Consider the following 22125-nt stretch of genomic DNA (forward strand, 5'->3'; position numbering starts at 1 on the left):
GATTCCCCCCCTTGGTCATCCTGCCTGTCTGGGCAGGCTGCGGCCACCAGACCCCCTGATCCCGGGGGTTCCATCCCGCAGGAAAGCCTGCAGGGCTGGGGCTGTGAGCTCCCACTGCCGGAGGCCTGGAGCACCTTCCTGGAGTGGCAGAGCAGGGTGAAGATGGGGAGCAGCTGGGATGTGAGGAGAGCTGCTTTGTTTGAGGGGACACAGGAGCGACTGTAGAAACAGCCAGTGCGAGATGTAGAGTGCCATGAGGGTGTGAGAGGGATGGGCTGGCACCCCAACAATTTCCCCCAAGAAACAGAGCCATGGTGAGAGCCCGCAAACGCTTTATTGCCAAGGACAGCACTTCCCTCAGGCCCCAGGCACAGAACAGAGGCCTGCCTCACTGCATCCCATACCAGATCAATCCATACACACGGTCCTCAGTGCCGAGAGCCAGCCCCAGCACCGGCTGCCCAGTCTCAGGCCACACAGGGGGTGGAGAGAGCTGTGGCAGCCCAGCCTGTGTGATAGGGACACTCCCGTAGCACGAAGGCAACCGGTGCTGTGCTCCAGGACCACAAACACAAACACTGCCCATGGGCTCCTGCAGGCCTGAGGGTCTGCAGACAGCCTGGCTCCCCAGCAAACAGGAGCAGTTGGGGTAGCACAGAGGTGACCAAATACCATGAGCAGCAGAAATAGCTCTCTGCTACCCAGCCCTGCACACATCCCAGTGACATCCTGCTCGCCCCCATGTCCCTCTCATGTGTACCTGGCCTGCCCGAGGTGCCCCTCTGCTCCTGCTCGCTCAGGCTGATGCTGTGTGGGATGGGGGCTCAGCCTGGCCTGGGGAGCCAGCCTGGCCTGGGGCTCTGCCTCCCTGTGCCCCGTCAGAGGAGACGTCCCAGGAGCTGAGAGCCGGGAGAGCTGCCCCAGGCCACGGGCAGGGCGACAAAGCCCAGCTTGCTGTAGAAGCTCAGCTGCTGCCGGTCGGTGTCACTGACCTGGCAGAACACTCCCCGTGAGCCTGGAAGGGAGGGGAGAGGTCAGGGGATGCAGTGACAGGGACCCTCTCCATATGGGGATGGGTCTCTTCTCTGCCTCTTTGTCACAGAGTGCCCCTGTGATGTCCTGAGACACAGATGTGCTAGGGGAGGGGACAGTGCCTGTCAGCACTGTCACACTGCTCCAGAGAGGGGACAGTCCCCGCTCTGGTGGCTGAGGGAGTGTTGGGATGGGGCTGGGTGAAGGGCCAGCACTCGGAGGTCATGCTCACCGTTGGCCCTGAGTGCACTCAGCAGGCAGAGGGCCAGGCTGCGACTGGCCCCCACATCCAGCACACGAGGGGCCGTGCCCAGCTGCACCAGGGAGGGGAAGCGCCTCAGCACAGGCTGGGGCACTGCCAGTTGGCTCTGTGTGGAAGAAGAGCACTGCTTCCTCCAGGGCATCCTGCGAGAGACAATCACAAGTGAGGGAACCCCCTCCGCCTCTCCCATCCCTGCTCCCCTCTGCTGCAGGTGTCCCCTCACCTGTCCCAGAGCTGGGCCCCCTGTGCCCAGGTCTGGGGGGTACTTGTGCCGTATGGCTGGCAGCCAGCTGCTGTCCTCGCTGCTGCAGGAAACCCTTCGGCGTGCAGCGCCCCGACTGCGTAGCCACACGGGCCACCCTCATCCTCCAGCACAAAGGTGTACTCAGGGCTCAGGCTGAGGAAGCTGCCCAGGAGCCTGCCAGGAAGAGCAGGAGCACGGCTGAGCTGAGCCTGGAGCCCCTGGGAAACCTCAGAGCAGCCTCTTCCTTCATGCATCCAGCACCCACTCCTTGAGACCCTTGGTAGAAACCCCTCAGCCAAGGCAGCCATTGCAGCCTCCAGCATCCAGGCTGGACATCCACAATGGTGGCTGCATTGACCCTGCTGGACATCAGCACGGGGATGTCCCTCCCTGTTGCTGAACATCAGCATGGGATGTCCCTCCCTGTCCCTCCCAGTGAGATGGGACAGCTGGTCCCCACAGGGATGCCAAGAGAGGCCATCACCTCACTGCCCAGCCCTGCTTCACATGTCCAGGCTCAGCACAGCCTGGCCAGAGGGAGCCTCAGAGGGGCCACATCTCACCTGTCACCGAGGAGATCCGGGTGGGCCACGAGGATCTCTGCCACTTTGGGATCACAGTCCAAACTCTCCCGGCACATGCGGTAAAGCTCTCCCTGAAAGACCCGGGTCCATGTCAGCCCTGGCTGTGCCTGCTGTGCCACAATGCCAGCCACCACCTTCTGCTGGCCTCGGGCTCATGGCCACAGCACAGCCAGCCTTCAATCCAGAAATTGCCATTCCAGTCAGGCATCCCCAGAGCAGCCAGTGCAGAGACAGCCCCAGGCTGGAGCGGGCTCATTGCAGCCAGAATGGCACCAAAAACAACCCTGAAACTCAGGTCTCCAGAGAGCCTGAGCACAGCAGGACATCCCCAAATGTCCTGTCTTGGTCACAGTTGAGTTTGCTGCTGCAAACATTCTGATAAAAGCCTTGCTCCTGATCACCCAACAACAGGGGCAGGACCATGTCCTGCTGTGCCTGTTCCTGCAATGGGCTGATGGGCTCAGCTGGCTTTTCCTCTGCATTTTACTGCACACAGACGTTGTTGTTGTCAAGGTTCAGCCTGAGTAGATGAGCTGCACTCTGTGGTGACTGGATTTGTGGTGTTAGCCTTTCCTTCAGCTGGAGAGGAGCTGGGTGAGGGAGAGGGGTGCTCACTGCAGGAAAATGGGAAACCTGGATTTGGCAGCACTTGAACATTTTGTACCTCCATATCCAGATTCTCCCTTTCCCTCCCCATCCCATCGAGCTGCTGGGATATCAGGGGGCTGGCAACAAGCAGGTCACAGCTGGTAGAAACTACTACTCTCCAGCAGGGAATCACCCCTTAAACTGTGAGAGTGTTTGGAAATGGATCCCCACAGGCTCTGGCAGTGCCCAGAGCTGCAGACTGCTGAATGCTGCAGGAAGTTGCCATCCAGATTTGTCCTGTTCTGGATTTTTCCTGACATCTGCTCACAGCCAGTGCTGGAGATCAGCACTGGGGCTGCTCTGGAAATCATCCACAACCTGGCAACCCTGTCCTGGTGCTGGTTTATCTGTGGCTGAGAGGCTCCTCTCCTGCTCTGCTGGAGAGAGGTGGGTTTGCTGAGGCCACAGCACATTCTCCAGGCCAGGGTCTGACAGCTCCAAGAGCTGCCCCAGGCCAGCTGGCTCTGAGCAGAGCTGGACACAAGGACCCTCCCCACCTGTGTCACCCCACACTGGGAGCTCAGCCTGGGTTCAGCAGCAGATGAACCCTTAACTCATCATTTTATGGGCAGCACAAGCCATGCAAAGGCTCTGGCAGGACACCCCTCCATGCCAGGGCTCCCACCTTGTCCAGGGGCAGCAGTGGGCGCAGCAGGTACAGCTGGCTGGATGGGAAGAGAGGGGGTGGATGGTAGAAGAGGTCACAGCTGTTCCCCACGGGCAGCAGTGCCTGGAAGAGATACAGTCCATCAATTCATCCTGGCTCCAAACCTTGTCCTGGAGGCAGCAGGAGAATGGCTCTGAAACCCCAGCAACCATAGCTAAGAGGCAGCTCTGCCTTCCCAAGTTGCAGGATTGGCTTCCAATGGCTCCTCCAGCCCCCACAGGGAGGGAAACTCACCTGCAGCTCTCCAAAGAGGCCCCCACGACGTGCCCAGGGCTCGGCGTCCCTCCCCAGCAGGATTGGGGCAGTGATGCTCTGGCACCCTGGAAGCAGCAGGACACAGATACACATGAGGTGAACAAAATCCTGCTGGGCAGGGGGAGTTCAGCCTCTGCCATGCAGATCCCTGCTGTCACAGCTCCAGGGACCAGCTGTGCAGCCCAGGATGGTGGGAATGGGCCATGCAGGCTGCTTCTCTAAGGAGAGGGCTCAAGGCACACTGTTCCTTCTCACACTGAACTTTGAGACCTGCTCAGGTCATCACCTGGTAGCAGGTGTTGGTTTGTAAGAGGTCACAAGGCCCACAGAGCAACCAGGGAGCCCTAAACCAGAGGAAAACTGTGCAAAGTGATGCACAGGCATTCAAAAAACAGCCCCACCTGTCATCCAGGGCACTACTGCTTCCAGAACCCTTTTTCCACACAGGCTGAGGGGTCTTTGGGAAAAAGGGGCTAAGGAACCATATCCTAGAAACAGCCATTCCTTGTAGGCTGTGAGATACAGGGAACATCTGCTCCCTCCATGGCAGCAGTGCCTCATCCTCCCCTGGTGTGTCATTCCCAGGGCCATTCCTGCTCCACTCAGCAGGCAGAGTGTGGGGAAGGGCAGCCTGATGGTGAGTGCTGGCTGCTGCTGTGGGGCTGGAGGTGATGGGGCAGCAGGTGAGTGAGCCAGGGCAGTGCCCATACTTACAGCCAAAACAGTTCCCCCAGGTGCCCTTGGGGTCAGGGTCGCAGAGGAGGTGACCATCTGCAAAGGAGGAGAGCTGGTGAGCACAGGACAGGGTCAGCAGCAGGAAAAGTGCCAAGGGGAGGGGAGCTCCCAGGAGGGACCCTGGTACTGCCAGCTGGACACTGGAACCCCACATCTCTGGGGTGGTGTGCTGGGTTGGTGTGGCCAGCAATGTGTGTTCTGTCCCATCTGCTGACCCGGCTGGGGCAGTGCCCCTGATCTCCTGGCACATATTCTCTGCTAATGGGTCATCTTTAAACCAGCTGGGCAATCATCTTTATCTTTCCACAGCTCATCCTCCCTCCAGGAGATATCTCCTGGCCAGTGAGTCCCAGGGCATGACTGATAAAATTCCATCATCCCACTGGGAGATGCTCCAGCCAGGGCAGGAGCCAAGCCTTTCCCACCCAGAGAAAAACTGAGATTTGGAACACCAGAGCAGCCTTTCCACTGGATTCCAGAGGAAAGCCAGACCCTTCCACATCATCCCTGCACCTTCAGAGGAAACTGCACCTTCTCCAGGAGCACTGCTCCAGCTGAGCCACATCTGCCCCTGCAGGAGGATGCAGCACCATGGAATGGGACTGTGCCACCACCCTGACTGACTGACTGTGCCAGCTTGGATTCTGACTCTGGCAGGGTTGGGATTGTTCTGTGTAATACTGCATTTCTATTTTAATTTTCCTAGCAAAGAACTGTTATTCTTAATTCCCATATCTTTGCCTGAGAGCCCCTTAATATCAAACTTATAATAATTAGGAGGGAAGTTGTTTACATTCTCCATTTCAAAGAGAATCTCCTGCCTTTATTGGCAGACACCTGTCCTTAAACCAGGTGGCTCCCAGACACTGGGGAAGCAGTGATCCCCAGAGAAGGAGGCGCTGCAGGGTCCTGCCACAGCTGGGTTTGGGAGGTGTGACGGGGGCTGCCAGGGGCTGCCAGGGCTGGCAGCAGGCACGTACCCAGCCAGAGGACGAAGGCACAGGCTGCCAGCAGCATGTTGCGGATGTCCCAGAGGTAGGGGTGCAGGTCGTAGAGCAGCGCCCGGCCGGCGGCGCTGACCAGGCGGCTGTGCAGGCGGCACGCCCGCGCACACAGCAGCTGGAAGGACTGAGCCCGGCCCCGCCAGCGCCTGCCCTGGGGACACAGCGGCTGTCAGCCCCCGGGGACACGCCAGCCGCCTCCCTGCGGCCCCACCAGCACCTTATCAATCAATCCTTATCAATCAATCGCCAATCTTACCCCGCAGGCGTCGGGCGCCGTGGGAGGGACCCCCACGCTGAGGCTGTTCGCCCGCAGCCACCGAAAATGCTCCAGGAGCTCCTGTGCCAGAGCCCCGTGCTGGTAGGGCAGGTAGAAGAGCTCCACCAGCATCCGCACCTCCTCCAGGGTCAGCGGTGATGTAGGGCTGGACACGGCCTCTTCTGGGGTCACTGGTGCTGTGGGGCTGGGTCTGGCCTCTTTTGGGGTCACTGGTGCTGTGGGGCTGGGTCTGGCCTCTTCTGGGGTCACTGGTGCTGTGGGGCTGGGCCTGGCCTCTTTTGGGGTCATCAGTGCCATAGGGCCAGACCCTGCCTCTTCTGGGGTCACCTGTGATGTGGGGCTGGTCCTGGGCTCCTCTGAGGTCACCGGTAATGTGGGGCTGGTCCTGGGCTCCTTGGGGGTCATGGGGCCAGACCCAGCCTCCTCTGGTGTCACCTGTGATATGGGGCTGGTCCTGGCCTTCTCTGGTGTCATCTGTGGTATGGGGCTGGTCCTGGGCTCCTCTGAGGTCACCTGTGCTGTGGGGCTGGTCCTGGCCTCCTTGGGGCTCATGAGGCCAGATCCAGCCTCCTGTGGAGTCACTGGTGCCATGGGGCTGGTCCTGGGCTCCTCTGGGGTCACCTGTGCTGTGGGGCTGGTTCTGCCCTCCTTGGGGGTCAGTGGTGCCATGGGGCCAGGGCTAGCACCAACCTCATCAGTCAGTGGGGCTGGGGCACCAGGGCTGGCACCAGCCCCAGGTCCTGGGGGTGTCTGGGGCACATCACTCCTGATGGCCTCAGACTGGGTGCTGCTGGGACACTGGACAGGGCTGCCATCCCCTGTCCTGGCATCACTGGTGGGCAAGGAAATGTTCTGACTGGTGTTGGCCCCATTGCTGGAGCTCGTGGTGGGGCTTGGGCTGGGGAGACTCTTGGTGGCCACTGGGATTCCTACAGATTGGGCACTCCCAGCCTCGCTGGGCAGAGCAGAGGAGGGCTCACAGCTCTCCCTGCTCCCTGTGGTGAGCTGGTCCTCAGCCCCTGGAGGGCTCTGCTGATGGCCACTGGGTGTCCTGCTCCCACTGTCCTTCTCAGGCTCCGAGGTCACCTCCCTGCACCCCTCCTCTGGTGCCCCTCTGCAGGGCTCAGGGCTGTGATCTGCCCCACCTGGAGCAGAGTTTTGGGGCTGAGGGTCAGGAGTGGCTTCCTGTCCTCCCTCCATGTCAGGCTGCAGCTTTGGTCCTCCCTTGAGGCTGACACTGGGGTGTCCTGGGGTCCTTCCTCCTGGCAGGAAGGAACAAGACAGAAGATCCTTTGGTACCTGCATAGCAACTACTGCCCATGGTCAGCACAGTGCTGGGGATCTCCATCCCTGAGCTGGCAGGGGATGAGCTGCCAGGACCCTGGGCTCGAGTTCAGGCCCCTGGGGCTGGTGAGGCTGTGGCTTTGCAGAGGCAAACATTACAAAACACCAAGCTCTCCCTTGGCTGACCTCTTCTTCCAGAGCTGGCCCAGGTTCCAGTTCTGCCAGCCAAGGAAACCCTCTTCAGGATGTGGCCATGGCAGAAGCACCCATGGGGCAGGATGGACACCCACACCAGCCCCAGAGACCCTCCAGATGGGCAGAGCCCCCACCCCCTGAGCTCCTGGCAGAGCTGATCCAGCACACCAGGCATTGAGGGATGTTGCCCATGCCAATCCTTTGCCTACCTGGCTCCAAAGCCTGCTGGTTTATCTCGGCCACCCAGTCACACAGCGCCAGTTCCAAGGCTTCCTGGGGGCTGTAGCTTCCATCCTGAGCACCTTGGCTGTCCCCCAGGGCTGCCACCTCCTCCATTCCTGAGGAACTGCAGCTCATCAGCCTGGGCAGCCCTGGATCCGTGCAGGAAAGCTGCAGGGCTGGGCAGGGATGGGCTGGCACAGAGGGGTACCTGCTTGATCAGGGTGGGCACAGCTCCCCAGCTCATTCTGGAACCAGGTGCCCAGCGTGTGTATGGGGATGAAGTTGGCCTGGAGCTCACAGTTGGGGTTGAGGAGCAGCCCCTGGAGCCTGGACATGAGTCCAGGAGCACGGCCCATGTAGGGGCCCAGGAAGACACGTCTGCAGTCGTAGTCGTTGGCGTAGAGGTTGTCCCAGATGACGGGGCGGCGCCTCAGGACAGCCTCCACCTCCTCCAGCAGCACTGCTGAGAGCTCCTGTGACACCACCTTGGGGCCTGGGGCATCAGGGCAGGGACACACGTGGGGCACAGGGTCCCTCACAGACACACAGACACACTCCCAAGTCAGGAGAGCAGAGCCCCAGCTCAAACTCCAGCCCCAATGTCAGGCACCACAGCAGGGTCACTTGCTGGTGGCTCTCCCAGGACAGCCTGTGGCCACATGGTTTGCAGACACTGCACATGGCCACACAGCCAGAGCTGGTCCTGGCACTCACCTGTCCAGATGACACTGATCCCTGGGAGCAGCTCCTGACCAATGGTCTGCAGGTAGCAGGACTGGCTGGGGCTGGGGGAGCACAGTGAGCTGCAATATTCTGGGGAGAGAGCACAGAGCATCCCCTGAGAGCTGGGGACCAGCAGAGGGGGGGCTGCCAGGACCATGGGCAAGAGCCCTGCTGCAGTCTAATCCTGAGATGTCCAGAGCTGCCCTGAGAGTGTGAGAAGAGCTGTGGGGGCTGCCAGGGCACTCAGCTCTCAGCAGGAACAGGGGCTGGGTGCAGCCAAAGGGGGCTCACCCCAGCCTGAGGGGGCTCCTCAGGTTTGGGCAGCTGGGGCTGTGAGCAGTACCTGTAGGGCAGAAGAGGAAGATGCAGGGCTGGCCCAGCTCCTGGTACACCTCGTTGGCCACAGAGGCCTGAGCCTGTGCCAGGGAGGGGAAGACATCTCTGTCAGCCTGGCACATGCAGGGGTCGATGTCGTCAAAGAGCAGCGCGAAGGAGCGGCACCCCATGGCAGCCACCTGCGGGCACAGACAGGGGCTGCTGGGACCCCCGGGCAGCACAGAGCCCCTCGGGGCTGCAGAGGGCATCTGGGCACAGCACAGCACGGCCAGCTCCTGCCTGGGCTGTGCCAAGGGAGTAGCAGCTGCTCACAGAACAACCCCACCATGCCAGCGGCTCTTTGCCCTCTCTGGAGCTCTGCTCCAGCACTCAGTGCTGCCCAGCAAGTTCTGGCGCTTGGCTGGTCCTTCTCCTGCCCCCAGGAGGGAATCCATGGAGCCCTCAGCTCTCTCTTGGCCACTGGGCACCCCAGAGCTGGTCCCTGAGTGCAGCAGCAGGACCCACACCAGCCCACAGGGTGGGCAGAGGGAGCACACGTAAATGAACACATGTGCCCCTTGCCTGGGAGCAGTGGGATGAAGGAATGGCCCACGGTACCTGCCTGAGTTTTTGCTGCAGCAGGAGGCGATCCCCAGCACTGGAAAACACCATGTCCTGGCCAGCAGAAATGGCAAAAATAAACTCCACACCCTGCTCCTGGGCAGCTGCGATGAGAGACTGCATGCGGGCTGGGGACAGAGCACAGGGGGCCTGTGAGAGCTGGGACACACGGGGGAGGGGACGGGGGGGGAGGAGGATGGGGGATGGAGGGGGATGAGGAATGGAGGGGGATGAGGGATGGAGGGGGATGGGGGATGGAGGGAAATAAGGGATGGAGCAGGACAAGAGATGGAGGGAAATAAGGGATGGAACAGGACAAGGGATGAAGGGGGACAAGGGATGGAGGAAAATAAGGGAGGGAAGAGGACAGGGGATGGAGGGAAATAAGGGATGGAGGTGACCAAGGGAAGGACAAGGGATGGGGGATAAGGCATAGAGGGAGAAAAAGGATTGAGCAGGACAAGGGATGAAGAGGGACAGGGGATGGAGTGGAACAAGAGATAGAGGGAGACTGAACCCCAGGATTCTGAAAGGAAGGAGTTGAGGTCATTGATAGGGGAGAGGCTCCAGGAAGACCATTCCACTCCCTTAAGACACAGAGGACTTCTGACAAGGGTCTGTGGGCCTGGCTATAACCAAGCACACTGCTTGAGCCCCACATGGGGAGCTGGGTGGTCCCTTAGGCAATTCCATCTGATGGGCACGACCCGTGACCCTTCTTGCCCTTGGCAAGTTCTGGGGGCCTCTGTGCAATGGGCAGGGTCCTGGCAGGATGGAAATAGCTGGGAAACAACCCATGCTTTCCCCTCAGGGACCTGGGATGCCTGCAGCCCCCCCAGCAGAGCCGCTACCTGCCTCATGCTCTGTGTAGGGCTCTCTCCAGAGCAGCCGGTGCTTCAGCTCATCCTTGGGTGCATACATGTAGCAGTTCAGCCCCCGGCGCTGCAGCCTGTGCAGGGAGAGCAGAGAGTCACCCTGGCTCTTTGCATGGCCACGTGGAGATGGAAATCTCAGCCAGTGCTGCCAGTGCTGTCACAAACCAGTAGGATGTGTCCCCTGGGAGGGAAGGCACCTCCCTCTTTTGGCACTTCTGTGTGGAAGCCATCTGATATATTCATTTGGTTTTATTTATGCTCCTCAGCAGACAGTGTTTTACATTTTCCCACGGAGTAGAAAGCACTTCATGACAAAAGTCCCTTATTTTGTTTGGTTTCAGATAAGAAAAATATCAATGGACATGTCACCCTCATGTGCCAGCATGTGAACACACCCTAATCCAGCACCAGACAAGGCCCCCATTAGACCTTCCCATTCCTGAGGTGCTTTAAAACATCTCAGCTTGTTTCCCTTCCATTTTATGTACCTGCATCTCTGCTCCCTGCACTCTGGTCCTTAATTACACTTAATTACACTTAATTACACTGCCCACACTGCCACCACTGCCCTGCCCATGGGAAGCCCCAGTTCGTTGGTGGCAGGTCCTTGTGCAGAGCCCCAGCACCACCTGCTGGCACGGGGCGGCCCCACGTCTGTCTGTCCTTCTGTCTGTCCATCCCACAGCACCCACGGCCAGCCCAGCACCGATCCTGTCCCCTGCTGGCACAGGGGGACACTGCACAAACATGAGACCCCGTCCAGAAAGGGAAATTCAGGGTACTTGCCATTGAAAGAGAAGTTTCCTCTGATCCATTGACCATGGTCTCCCATAGAAACCTGTGAAAGGGAGGAAATAAAGGGCAAAATGCAGTTGTTGGAAAGTGCCTTTAAAAAGTGTATTTTCTGGGCTGTCCCTGAATACAGAGATTGCCAGACATGCAGCACCCATTCTGCTGTTGGGATCACTTCCTATTTCTGCATGTGGGAAGATCTGGGAGGTGCAGAGCTGTCTGCAGAGCCAGGGGGAAAGGAAATCCAGAGGAACACAAACCCCTTCCCCTGAGACAGGCTGATAAATGGGATTGGAGAGATGCAGATTTGACAGCTCCTCAAAAAGCAGAGGTTAAGGGGGACCTGTCAGTGTCCCAACCTGAGATTTAGCAAGAGAAGAACCTCCAGCCAATTAAATTGTCTTCAAGATCTGGCAGATGCAACGTGAAGTCTCACAGAAAATCCTTTATGTTTTGGACAGTGATGGCAATTGGCCATCAAGGCATCTTCCAGCTTTCTTTCTGCATCATGGGCAACTTTTGAATCAATCATTGCACCTTCCAGCACTCAGGGCCAAGGGGAGCAGATACTTGGGAAGTGGCAACATTCCCAAAACTGGGCAGTGCACAGGGCAGGCTGCACTGACTCCATGAAGCTGGGAGAAAGAACCAGCTCTCAGTGTCTGGCATGAGGCCAGTGACACCCAGGGAAGCACCTGCAGTTCCCAAAGCACCTGAGCTCATCTGCCCTCATTCTCTCTGCTCCCTTTGGCAGGAGCCCACCCTGCAGCCCCCAGCACCAGTCCTGGGCAATGGTGAGGGTGGTTGCAACACCCACTCTCCATCTGTCTTCTCTCTGCAGACAGATTTTCTACCTGCCTGAACACCTACATGGTTATTGCATATGCTTTGAATTAATATATAACATAATTATATACATAATATATTAATATATATATGATATATTGACTATTATATATTAATATAATGTTATATTGACTATATATATTAATATATTGCTATCCATCCCCCACTCTGCACGGGGTGAGATTTGTGGCCATTTAAGAATCCCAGCAAATATTCTGCCCAAAAAAGTTATTTCTGTGGTAAATAATTTGCTATTTAAGGATCCCAGTGAGGTCCCCAGAGTCCCTGTATGGCAGCTGCCAGTGACATTTTCACAGCACGTGTTGCTGTGAACTGCTGTGGGCTGGCAGGGACAGTCCTGCACACACCCTGCCAGCAGTGCTCTTCTGGAATGGATTTGCCAGCATCATCCCTGTCCTCTTTCCCAGGTCAGCTCTGCTATATCAATGATTCATGTCTGACTCATGTCAGCTTCTCCACCCCTGCATTTCCTGTTTATTTTACATTTATTTGCATGGGTGCTCCTGCTTTCTCGCAGGTGAGGCAGAGGGCAGTGCCCCTCACAGGGTACTGTGCTGCCAGGAGAAGGGCAGGTATTTTTTCCTGGTGGGTGCCAGGTCTGGCTCAGCTCCAGAGGGAATTGGGGATGTGGGGAGGGAGAAGCACAGAGCTCTCCCTGGCCAGCTCTGGGCAGGGGTCCTGCACTGCTGCTCCATGGGCAGGGTGGGCAAAGGGGGACACACCAAAAAGCTGCCCCTGAGCCCACGGCAGCCAGGAACCCTGAGCAGAGCTCTGGAGGGTCCCTGTGCCCCTCTGGGGTGGCTGCAGGGCTCGGTGGGGCTCTGGGCAGAGCTGGCAGCATCCCAGAGGTGCTGGCCCAGACCCCTGGCAGAGATGGGGTGCTGTGCAAGGACCCCACTCCCGCTCCCCACACATCCTGGGGCCCTTCCCGACCGCGGTTCACTCGGGGTGGATCGGAACAGTCCCTGCAATGCCCGGGCGGCCGCGGCCCCGGACGGACCTACCTTCCACCACGCCGCAGAGGAAGCGCGGCCGCTCCGCCATCCCCGCGCAGGAGCGGCGCGGGGGGCGCGGGGGGCGCGGAGAGATGCGGGGAGAGATGCGGGGAGAGATGCGCGCAGGGATGGAGGGCGCGCAGGGATGGAGGGCGCGCAGGGATGGAGGGTGCGAGGAGCGATGCGCGGGGGGATGGAGGAATGCGGGAATAGATGCGCGGAGGGATGAAGGGATGCGGGGATAGATGCGCGGGGGGATGGAAGGATGCGGGGAGAGATGCGCGGATGGATGGAAGGTGCGCAGGGATGGAGGGTGCGCGGAGCGATGCGCGGGGGGATGGAAGGTGCGCAGGGAGGGATGAAGCGTTTGCGGGAGGGGGTGGCAGGGGCGCGGAGGGGTGGAATGTTTGTTTGCTGGGGGATGGAACGCTGGCGGGAGGGGATGGAAGGTGCGCGGAGGGAGGGCTCCGCGCAGGGGCGGCTCCACCCGGGACGCGCTCGCCGCAGCGCAGGGGGCGGCCCCGCGGGTGGGGCCGGGAGGAGCGGGGGATGGAGGGGTCCCCGAAATCCGTGCGGAGCGCCTGGGAGGCGATGCTCGAGCCACGGTCTCGGAGCTCACGGCGCTGCAGCGCGGCCCCGTCCGGTGCCCGGTCCCCCACGCCAGCCCCGGTCCCCACGTCCCCAGCAGCGGGGGTTCTCCCCTTGCAGCCCCAGGACAATTCCTTCTCCTGCCTTTGAAGCTGGCCGGGACCCCACAGCCCCAGAGTTGTTCCTGAGTCGAGTGACATTATCTCCTTGTGTTCACCACTGAGCCCTGGCCACACCCTCATGCCAGAGCTGGGGTGCGATGCCTCTCCAGGTGTGTGCCATGTGCCTTGCAGGTGACTCACCTGCCTGCCTGCGTCAGGCTCTTTGCCTTCTGCCACCCTGCTCTGAGCTGCTGACGCTCGTCTAGCTCGTGGCTGTCGCTGTCGCACAGGCTGTGGGTTTGCAGATGTGCTGCCACGTCATGAGCCATGTCCTGCAGCTGCTCACGACAGAGCCCAGCCTACACTTTGGCCGGGCTGTTTGACACCACCTAATAATTTTGTGCTTTTTCAGACCACTGTGCCTGTTTGTTGATGTAATCGTTTTGCCAGGGTTTGCGGTCTGATCGTTTATCTGTGTTGTACACTCAGTTATTGGTATTGCTGTGGTTACATCCCACTGCTGTTTCTAGCATGTTGTTCTTATCTCAGCCTGTGTGATCGTTACTTTTTGTGCCTCCAATTCTCCTCTCTGTCCTGCCTCAGGGAAGGGCAGGGCGGTGAGTAATTGGTCTGGGATGTTTCAGTGTGAACACTTAATCGGGGAACATCATTCGGACACCAACACAATTTTATTACCATGCAAATGTGAGGGGTGAAGCCAGGACGGTGCAGAGTCACCCCTGCATCCATCCCAGCACTGCAAAGCTCCCCTCAGCAGCTCTCCCCCCCTGCAGCTGTTCCATCAAAACCGCAGGTGGCAAAATGGGCATCAGGGACTGGAAAACCAGCATCTGTAGCTTCTCCCTCTTCCCTTTGTAGGTTTATGTTGTGTCAGGAAACCGAGTCATGGTGTCTGGGCCATCAAAGCAGCAAGAAGCCCAAGAGCGTCTGACCAGCAGTGACCTGGCAGGGTCACAGAGCCATCAGTGCCACCAGGCTGGGTCACCCACACTGGGGTGTGCTGAGCACAGGCTGTGCTTGTCCTTATTCCTTGCCTCACTGCACCTGTCCCTCCTGCAGCTGGGAATGCTGGACTCAAGCCTGGCCCTGCAGGAGGCTCCTGGGGCAGACTGGAGTGGCCTGCCACGGCAGGGACAGTACTGGGAGCAGCCCAGTGCCCCTGGAGCGGCCTCGGTGCCCAGGGACACGGCATGGCTGGAGGTACAGAGATAGGGGTGGCTGGAATGAAGTCGTGCAGGGCTGTGCATATACAGCTGTGATTATTTGCCTTCTCTGCTCGCTCTGCTCGCACCCGGCGATTCCACGATGTTCTTGGGCTCTGAGCTTGATGTAAGCGGCCTCTAGTTCCCCACTCCCTTTTCTCTGCTATCAAAGCCATCACTCGTGTTTCCCGTCCCGTGAAAACCTCACCGATCCCCTGTCCGCTCCCCGTGTTGCCCTCGTTATCCTCCGCCCACCCCAGCGCGTTTTCCCGTCCCCAGCGGGAGCGCGCGTCCGTGCGGGCACCAGCTCACGCTCACGCGCGGGTGCGCGCTCCCACTCGGGCACGCGCACACGCACATTCACACTCACGCGCGCGCGCGTGTTGACACTCGGGCACGCGCACACGCGCGCTCGCGTGCACACGCACATTCATTCACGCGCACGTGTTGACACTCGGGGGCGCGCGCACGTGCACGCGCACACACACGAGAGCACGCCCCGCCCCTGACACGCGCGTCCCCGTCTCCCGCCCGGTGCCCGCCCCGTCCCCGTCCCGGTGCCCGCCCCAGCGGCGCGGGCGGAAGCGCGCGGGGATGGAGCCGCCGGCCATGGAGGGGCCGCTGCTGGTGCAGCACAGCCACAAGTTCGGCGCCAAGGTAGGTCCGGGGATCCCTTCCTCCCTCTCCTTCCCTCCTTCCTTCTCCCCTTCTCCTGTTCCTCCCTGCCCTCGGGCAGGCTGCGAGCCGGGGAGCGGGGACTCCTCGGTTGTGCGGCTGTGGCGGGCGGGGAGCGGCCCCGGTTCGGTGTGACCCGGGCTCGGTGTGACCCGGGCTCGGTGTGACCCGGGCTCGGTGCGACCCCGGCTCGGTGTGACCCCGGCTCGGTGTCACCCGGCTCGGTGTGATCCGGCTCGGTGTCACCCGGCTCGGTGTCACCCGGCTCGGTGTCACCCGGGCTCGGTGTCACCCGGCTCGGTGTCACCCGGCTCGGTGTCACCCGGGCTCGGTGTCACCCGGCCCGCTGTGACCCCGCTCCCCGCAGCGCTGGAAGCGCGGCTGGTCCGCGCTCTACCCCGCCAGCCAGCACGGCGTGGCCCGGCTGGAGGTGTTCGACTGCAAGGAGCCGTCGGCGGCCGGGCGAACGGGCACCCGGCGGCTCGCCCGCACCGTGGTGCGGCTCAGCGACTGCACCAGCGTGGCCCCGGTGGGCGAGAGCGGCCCCCGAGCCGGCACCGCCACTTTCCGCCTGGAGACCCGCGACCGCAGCTTCCTCTTCGCGGCGGAGAAGCAGCAGAGTGAGGAGTGGGTGGCGAAGCTGTGCCAGATCGCCTTCCCGGTGAGCCGCGGGCTGGGCGGGACAGGGACATGGCTGTGTGTTGGTGGCCCCGTCTCGGCTGGCAGCTCAGGGGAGGAGTCCGGTGCTCCCGGGTTTGCAGCGCCCGGCCCTGGCGCTCCGGTGCCCTCTGGATGGCTCCTGCTGTGGTTTGCGGGACTCCTCAGCGTGCTGCCAATAACTCGCGGTTGTGGCTCTGAATTTCAAGTCGGGCTCTTGTTGCCCTGTGTGGAGCCCGTGCTGGCCCCTGCAGAGAGCTGGCCCGAGGCCAGGTGATGGCCGAGGAGCGTTTCCTCTTGGCCCAACTGCTGCTGCCTTTCCTGCCGCAGCAGCGCGGCGGAAGCGCAGCCTCGAGAGCCTTGTGGTGCCTGGCTCCCATCTGCTTCCAGTTCTTGAACCCTCCTTTCCCAGCCTCGGGGGGCTGCTGGGGGCACCCCATGTGTGCTGGGTCTCTGGAGCTGCTGTCCAGCCCCCACCCTCTGCAGCCCCTGTGACCAGCCCAGGCTGTTTGGGCAGTGGGTGCCTTGACTGTGGTTTTCTGTGCCCTCTGGGACAGCAGCCCACGCCTTCCTGGCTGCTCAGGGCTGGCTCTCCCTCCTGGGAGGTGTTTACAGAGCCCTGGGTTGGGCTCCAGCTGAATCCAGGCTTGGAGTGCTGGGCAGAGCTGCCTGGCAAGAGGATGAGTGCCCAGCTGGTGATGCCAGGATCTCTTCCTGATGGGTGTTTGCTGAGTGGGATTTACCTTTGTGCCTCCTGTGTCTCCCTGCAGTTTCCTGCCAAGCCAAATGTCAAGGCTGATGGGGCTGGGAGGCACTGGTGGAAATGACTCTGTGTCTCCTGGTGCAGTCAGGGTTGCAGCCTTTGCCCTGGAAGTGGCTTTTGGGGCTGAGCTGGAGACACAACACACCCCTGGAGTGGGGCAGGGTGATGGCCAGGGCAGGGAGCACCTGCTTGGAGCAGGGCTGTGCTTGTGCCATCCCTCACATGGGAGCCATCATTTGTGTGCCTGGGATCCAGAAGCAAGCTGACAGTTCAGGAGGTTGTGAGCAAAAGGCTGCAAGGCTGGCATGTGTTTTAAAAAGGCCTGACCTGGAGCAGGAGGCACAAGAGCTGCACGTGGCCTCTCTGCACAAAGCTGGAGATCCTCAGCTGGGATTGCTGATCATCTGCATGGAGAATGTGATTTTGTGTCATGTTCCTACCCAGAGGGTATGCAGGGTCCAGCAGCTTGGGAGCTGGGATCAGAGATCATTTGGAGTTCAGAACAGATTTTTTTTTTTTTTTCCTTTTAAAGATGAGGAAAAGTGCAGTCAAATGGAGCCTTAGAGGCTCTGGCAGATTTGGTGGCCCTTGGCTTTCCATCCCAGGCTGGAGCCCTGCTGCAGTGGATGCTTTAGCTGAAGAAGAGCTGCTACTATCAGCTGTCAGGACATGAGGTTTTAGGACCCAAACACAAGGGCTGGATGGCCCTTTTTTGGGCTTCTTGTTAAGAAGCTCATGTGTGTGGGTTTTAAACTGAAATTGTGGTATTTGCATTGCAAGATGCACCCTCTGCTGAAACCTCAAGCTGCAGCTCCAGCTCCTGGCCATGCACTGAGCCTCCCTTGTGCCAGCTGTAATTTGTCAGGGGCTTTTCTGCAAGAAGATCTCTGAAAGCACCGAGGGTTTGTGTCCCTCCCAGGCCCTTTGGGGGCCCTGCTGCTGGGACACAGTCACTGACAGAGTGTTTGTTGCATTTTCAGTTCTGCATGTGCTAAAATAGAAGCGCTCGCTTCCCCTCTGCAGGCTCCCTCTCATCCTGGGCAGGGCAGGACACAAACCCCAGTGTCACCAGACTTTGGGGGCAGCTCTGGGGGCTTTGCTGTCAGTGCAGAGCCCAGCTGGGCACAGGGTGCTGCCAGGAGCTCAGGATGTCCCCCCTGTGCTGCCTGGCCCTGTTCATCCATGTTCATGTGGGCTGTGAGGTGGGCAGGGTGCAGGACAGGCAGGCTGTGTGGGGCTGGGGAGGGCAGCAGGGCCCAGGGGCTGATGTGGGAAGAGGACTCTGGGTCTGATGTGCTCTCCTTTGCCAGGGAAATGGCCCCAGCGATGGCGTGGTGTCACCGTATGGCCGAGAGGGCAGCGGGGAGTCATCAGCCCTGGAGATGGCTGTCAACTCCATCTACTACTCCAGAGATGAAGGTGGGACCTGCTGCTACCCTGACTTGGGGGCACCTTCCATGGAGCCTTGTCCTGCTGCTGCCCCATCACTGGGGCCACGCTGGGTGTCCCTGCCCTGATCAGCCCTGTCCCCACACTGTGGCCATGTCCCTGCCCTGATCAGCCCTGTCCCCACACTGGGGCCATGTCCCCTGCCCTGTCCCCACAGTTGGGGCCATGTCCCTGCCCTGATCATCCCTGTCCCCACACTGTGGCCATGTCCCTGCCCTGATCATCCCTGTCCCCGCACTGTGGCCATGTCCCTGCCCTGATCAGCCCTGTCCCCACACTGGGTCCATGTCCCCCTGTCCTGATCAGCCCTGTCCCTGCACTGTGGCCATGTCCCTGCCCTGATCATCCCTGTCCCTGCACTGTGGCCATGTCCCTGCCCTGATCATCCCTGTCCTCGCACTGGGGCCATGTCCCTGCCCTGATCATCCCTGTCCCCGCACTGTGGTCATGTCCCTGCCCTGATCAGCCCTGTCCCCACACTGGGTCCATGTCCCCCTGTCCTGATCAGCCCTGTCCCTGCACTGTGGCCATGTCCCTGCCCTGATCATCCCTGTCCCCGCACTGTGGCCATGTCCCTGCCCTGATCAGCCCTGTCCCCACAGTGAACACTTTCTGGGTGACAGTGCAGAGGACTGAGGCTGCAGAGCGCTGTGAGCTGCGTGGCTGCTACGTGCTGAAGGCTGAGAGAGACAGCCTGGTGCTGAAGGACCCACGGACAGACAGGATCCTCTTTGTCTGGCCCTACCGGCTGCTCCGCAGATACGGCCGGGACAAGGTGGGCAGGGGGGGTGCTGCAGCTGCTCCCCTGTGCCTGTTCCCTTGTGGAAGGCTGAGCTGGTGTTCTGCAGCCAGCCCTGCCACCTTTCTTGTCCTCAGTTCCTGCCTCTGTCATTTTCTGTCACCTGTGGGCTGGCAGGACACTCGTCCCTTCTGTGTTTGTCTCACTTTCACTAAGGCCGTCGCCTCTGCTGTTCTCCTTCTCCATCCCAGCACTTCCCAGCTTGTGCCATGAGCAGGGACATCACTCAGTGCTGCACACAAGCTCTCCCCAAACTTCAGGAACCTTGGCTGTGCCCTGGGCTCAGTCCCTCCCTCCTAAGGATGGTGGCCAGAGCAGAGAGGCTTTGAGACACCTGGATTTGTTCACTCTGTGGGACGATCTTCTCCTATTCTCTCTGACCTTCAAAGGTCTGCCCCTCTCCTGCAGTGAGGCCCCAATCTGCATTGCTGCTACCCTGAGTGCAAGAGGTCTGGGCCACGCTGGACAGGGAGGAAGTGGTGGCCCTGGGGCTGTTTAGTGGTGGCCCTGGGGCTGTTCATAGCAGTGACCATGTTGGCCACACTCTGCTTATGGTGCTTTCTGCAGCACGTTCCCTAAACAGAGGTGGAAACAGAGTGGGGATGTCCAGCTCATCTGCAAAGTCTGTGCTGGGGGCAGGAGGAGAGTTTAGGGTGTGGGGAGATGAGCAGTGAGGGGCTGACTGTGCTTCTGTTCAGCAGCACTGAACAAAAGAAGTTTGTCCCCAGAGACCTTTGTAGCAACTGCAGGGGCTGCTGCTGCCTGTGAGAGAGGCAGAAAATCCCCCTGGTTAAGGGAATGAGGCTCAGGAAGGGTGTGGGTGTCAGCTGGTAGGAATCTGCTCACTAGAGCAGATGTTCAGGCCAGAGGAAGCACAGCCCTGGTGCAAGACTTCTCTTTAGAGGACCTTTTACCATGAACAGATTAATGCTGGTAGGGCAATGCTTTGCTTACTCTTGGTAACTGAGCTGCTGCTGCTGCATTTCTCCTGTGGAAAGCCGTGTTCTTCCTCTTGTATCTATTGCTCCAGATCACTCCCTTTCACCTAAGGTTCCATATTCGTTTCCCCTGCTGAACTTTCACTCACCTCCTCACCCTACTCCTTCCTCAGTGTTATTTCCTAGACTATCTGGTGCCAATGGTTGAAACTGCTGGAATTGCTCATGTAAGGCAGCAGAGCTGCAGCTCTCTGGGGCGCTCACAGTGATGTCCCCTCAGGTGTGCTCCAGTTCCACAGCTTGTTCTGGGCACAGGGTGGCCCTTGCTGTGGGAGTAGCAGGATTTCAGGGCAGGATGTGCAGGATCAGCCACACGCCCTTTGGTGGGAAGCACAGCAGGTGCTGACCCTTCTCCTTCCCCTCCAGGTGATGTTCTCCTTCGAGGCCGGCAGGCGCTGCGATTCAGGACCTGGAAACTTCACCTTTGAGACCAAGCAGGGCAACGAGATCTTCCGCCTGGTGGAAGCCTCCATCCAGGAGCAGAAGGCGCAGGTGGAGGAGAACCGGCAGAGCTGCGACTCGCTGGAAGCCGACGGCCCCGGCATGGCGCAGATCCGCCAGGCCCTGGCCGACAGCCTGAGCCTGGAGCTGCCCGCCGAGGGCGACGACAGCCCCAGGGCAGGGCCGGCCCCCCGAGCAGCAGCAGCAGCAGAGGAGAGAGACGGCGCGGCGGCGCTGAAGAGCCGGACTCTGCCGGAGCTGCCCGTGCCGGCGGCCAAGCCCGCCGTGTCCAGCACGCCCCCGCGCTCCCCTCTGCCCAAGGGGCTGCGCGCGGCGCCGCCGGCCGAGGACCCGTCCAGCGTCTACTCGGAGCCCCTGGACGCCGTGAAGGCCCTGCAGCCCCGGCCCGACCCGCTCTACTCGGACCCCGTGGACAGCAAGGCCAAGGCGCCCGCGGAGGAGCCCAAAGCGCCGCGGCTGCCGGCGCCGCCGTACTCGGGCCCGTACGAGCAGGTGCGGCCCGAGGGCCAGGGCAGGGCTGAGGCTCGTGGCCAGGCTGAGGCTCGTGGCCAGGCTGGGCGCAAGGAGCACATTTACGACGAGCCCGAGGGCCGCGCCCCGCGCTCGCTGCGCCCCTTCGCCTACATCTACGACGAGGCGCGGCCCACCAGCGAGGCCTGGCGCACGCAGGGCCACGGCGGCGAGGGCGGCTACGAGTACCCCTACAACCCCTGCACGGACGATTACTCCGTACCCGCCTTCCCCGCCAAGGCCAAGAGCCCCAGGCCGGTGCCCGCCCCCAAGCCCCAGGCAGCCTTTATCCCCAAAGGGCCGGAGGATCCCGGCCGGAGGTGGGGCGGCGCTGGCCCCGAGAAGGTGCTGGCCAAACCCGGCCTCAACAGCAGCAACAACAACAACGTGGAGGTGCTGTACAGCCAGGTGGTGAAGCCCCAGCAGCTGCAGAAGAAGGAGCAGAGTGTGGATGAGTACAGCTTGTCGCCTCTCTATGAGGACTTAGGGGAGATATAAGGGGACTGAGCATCCCAGTGCCTTCCCCAGGGTGACTTGGGGCTGTGTATTTTTGCTCACCAGTGCTGAGATGCTGTGTTTCCCCAGAGGGAAACGGCAAGAGCAAGAGATCTGTGGCTGGTGCGAGCCTCAGAGTGTTTCTCCAGTGCCTTCTGATCTGCAGGAGGGATGGTATTTTCCTGTGTCTGCTGCTCTGGCTCTGCTCTGGCTTCCTGTCTGACCAGGCTGCAGGGCTCTGGTGCCTATTGTGGTGTGTGGAAGGCTGCTTGCCATCAGTCTCCAGAAGTATTTTTTATACAAAGTTATTTTAATATTAAAGTTATATGTCTCAGAATGACAGTGTTTGCCTGTGGCATGGATGGGGAGGTGCAGGTGCTTGTTTGTGTCTGTGCCAGAGCTACTGAGCTCAGAGGGAGCCTCAAAGCAAAGTGCCTGCCAGGGTGAGCTGTGGCTGGGTGCCCTGGTGCCAGGGGATTAAGGGAAATGAGAGTCAGGCTCAGGTATGTGATGGCCTCCAGGCATAAGGCTGGGCAGGGAGAGGTGCCAGCTCTGCTGCTCTGCTGCAGCTCACTTGATGAATCACAGGATTTCTCCTTCTCCAGCTTGATCCCACTGCTGATCCCACCCTGCTCCCAGCTGCTTTGGAAGGCCTGGAAGGGCCCAGTCTGGATCCCATTGACTTTAATGGCAAAATCTGTGATCCTGCTGTGTGGTTTGGGTGTTGGGTGATTGCTGTGTGGCCAGCCTTGGGCAGAAATGTTCCCAGGAAAAAACCAGCTTGTCCTTTCTGTGTGGGGTCACACCA

The 22125-nt window shown here is 60.2% G+C and overlaps 2 protein-coding genes across 2 annotated transcripts; one reads left to right on the plus strand and one right to left on the minus strand.

Annotated features, from left to right (window-relative positions):
• Positions 1-327: 327 nt before the first annotated feature.
• Positions 328-13164, minus strand: LOC306802210 (protein O-GlcNAcase-like). Its single transcript, XM_079306092.1, is given in 19 exon segments — positions 328-1015; positions 1265-1394; positions 1396-1437; positions 1518-1604; positions 1607-1712; positions 2102-2193; positions 3396-3500; positions 3672-3757; positions 4407-4463; positions 5408-5582; positions 5688-6970; positions 7397-7525; positions 7618-7902; positions 8124-8222; positions 8476-8647; positions 9066-9196; positions 9920-10010; positions 10726-10781; positions 12607-13164. Coding segments are annotated over 19 exon segments (3303 nt in total). The 5' UTR covers positions 12647-13164; the 3' UTR covers positions 328-878.
• Positions 13165-15018: 1854 nt separating this feature from the next.
• On the plus strand, positions 15019-21664 carry DOK1 (docking protein 1). The gene is made up of 5 exons (XM_079305313.1): positions 15019-15166; positions 15552-15845; positions 17915-18023; positions 18656-18828; positions 20217-21664. Exons 1-5 carry the CDS (start codon positions 15104-15106, stop codon positions 21318-21320), a joined length of 1743 nt encoding a protein of 580 aa, XP_079161439.1. The 5' UTR covers positions 15019-15103; the 3' UTR covers positions 21321-21664.
• Positions 21665-22125: the final 461 nt, after the last annotated feature.

Source organism: Erithacus rubecula (genome assembly GCF_903797595.1).
Source record: "Erithacus rubecula genome assembly, chromosome: 5".
NCBI lineage: Eukaryota > Metazoa > Chordata > Aves > Passeriformes > Muscicapidae > Erithacus > Erithacus rubecula.

Bases quoted from the DNA above. Each gene is read 5' to 3' on its own strand.
- DOK1 (XM_079305313.1), top strand. From the start codon at position 15,104: ATGGAGCCGCCGGCCATGGAGGGGCCGCTGCTGGTGCAGCACAGCCAC. The intron at 15,167-15,551 runs GTAGGTCCGGGG...CGCTCCCCGCAG, and splicing joins GCCACAAGTTCGGCGCCAAG to CGCTGGAAGCGCGGCTGGTC. The intron at 18,024-18,655 runs GTGGGACCTGCT...CTGTCCCCACAG, and splicing joins CTACTACTCCAGAGATGAAG to TGAACACTTTCTGGGTGACA.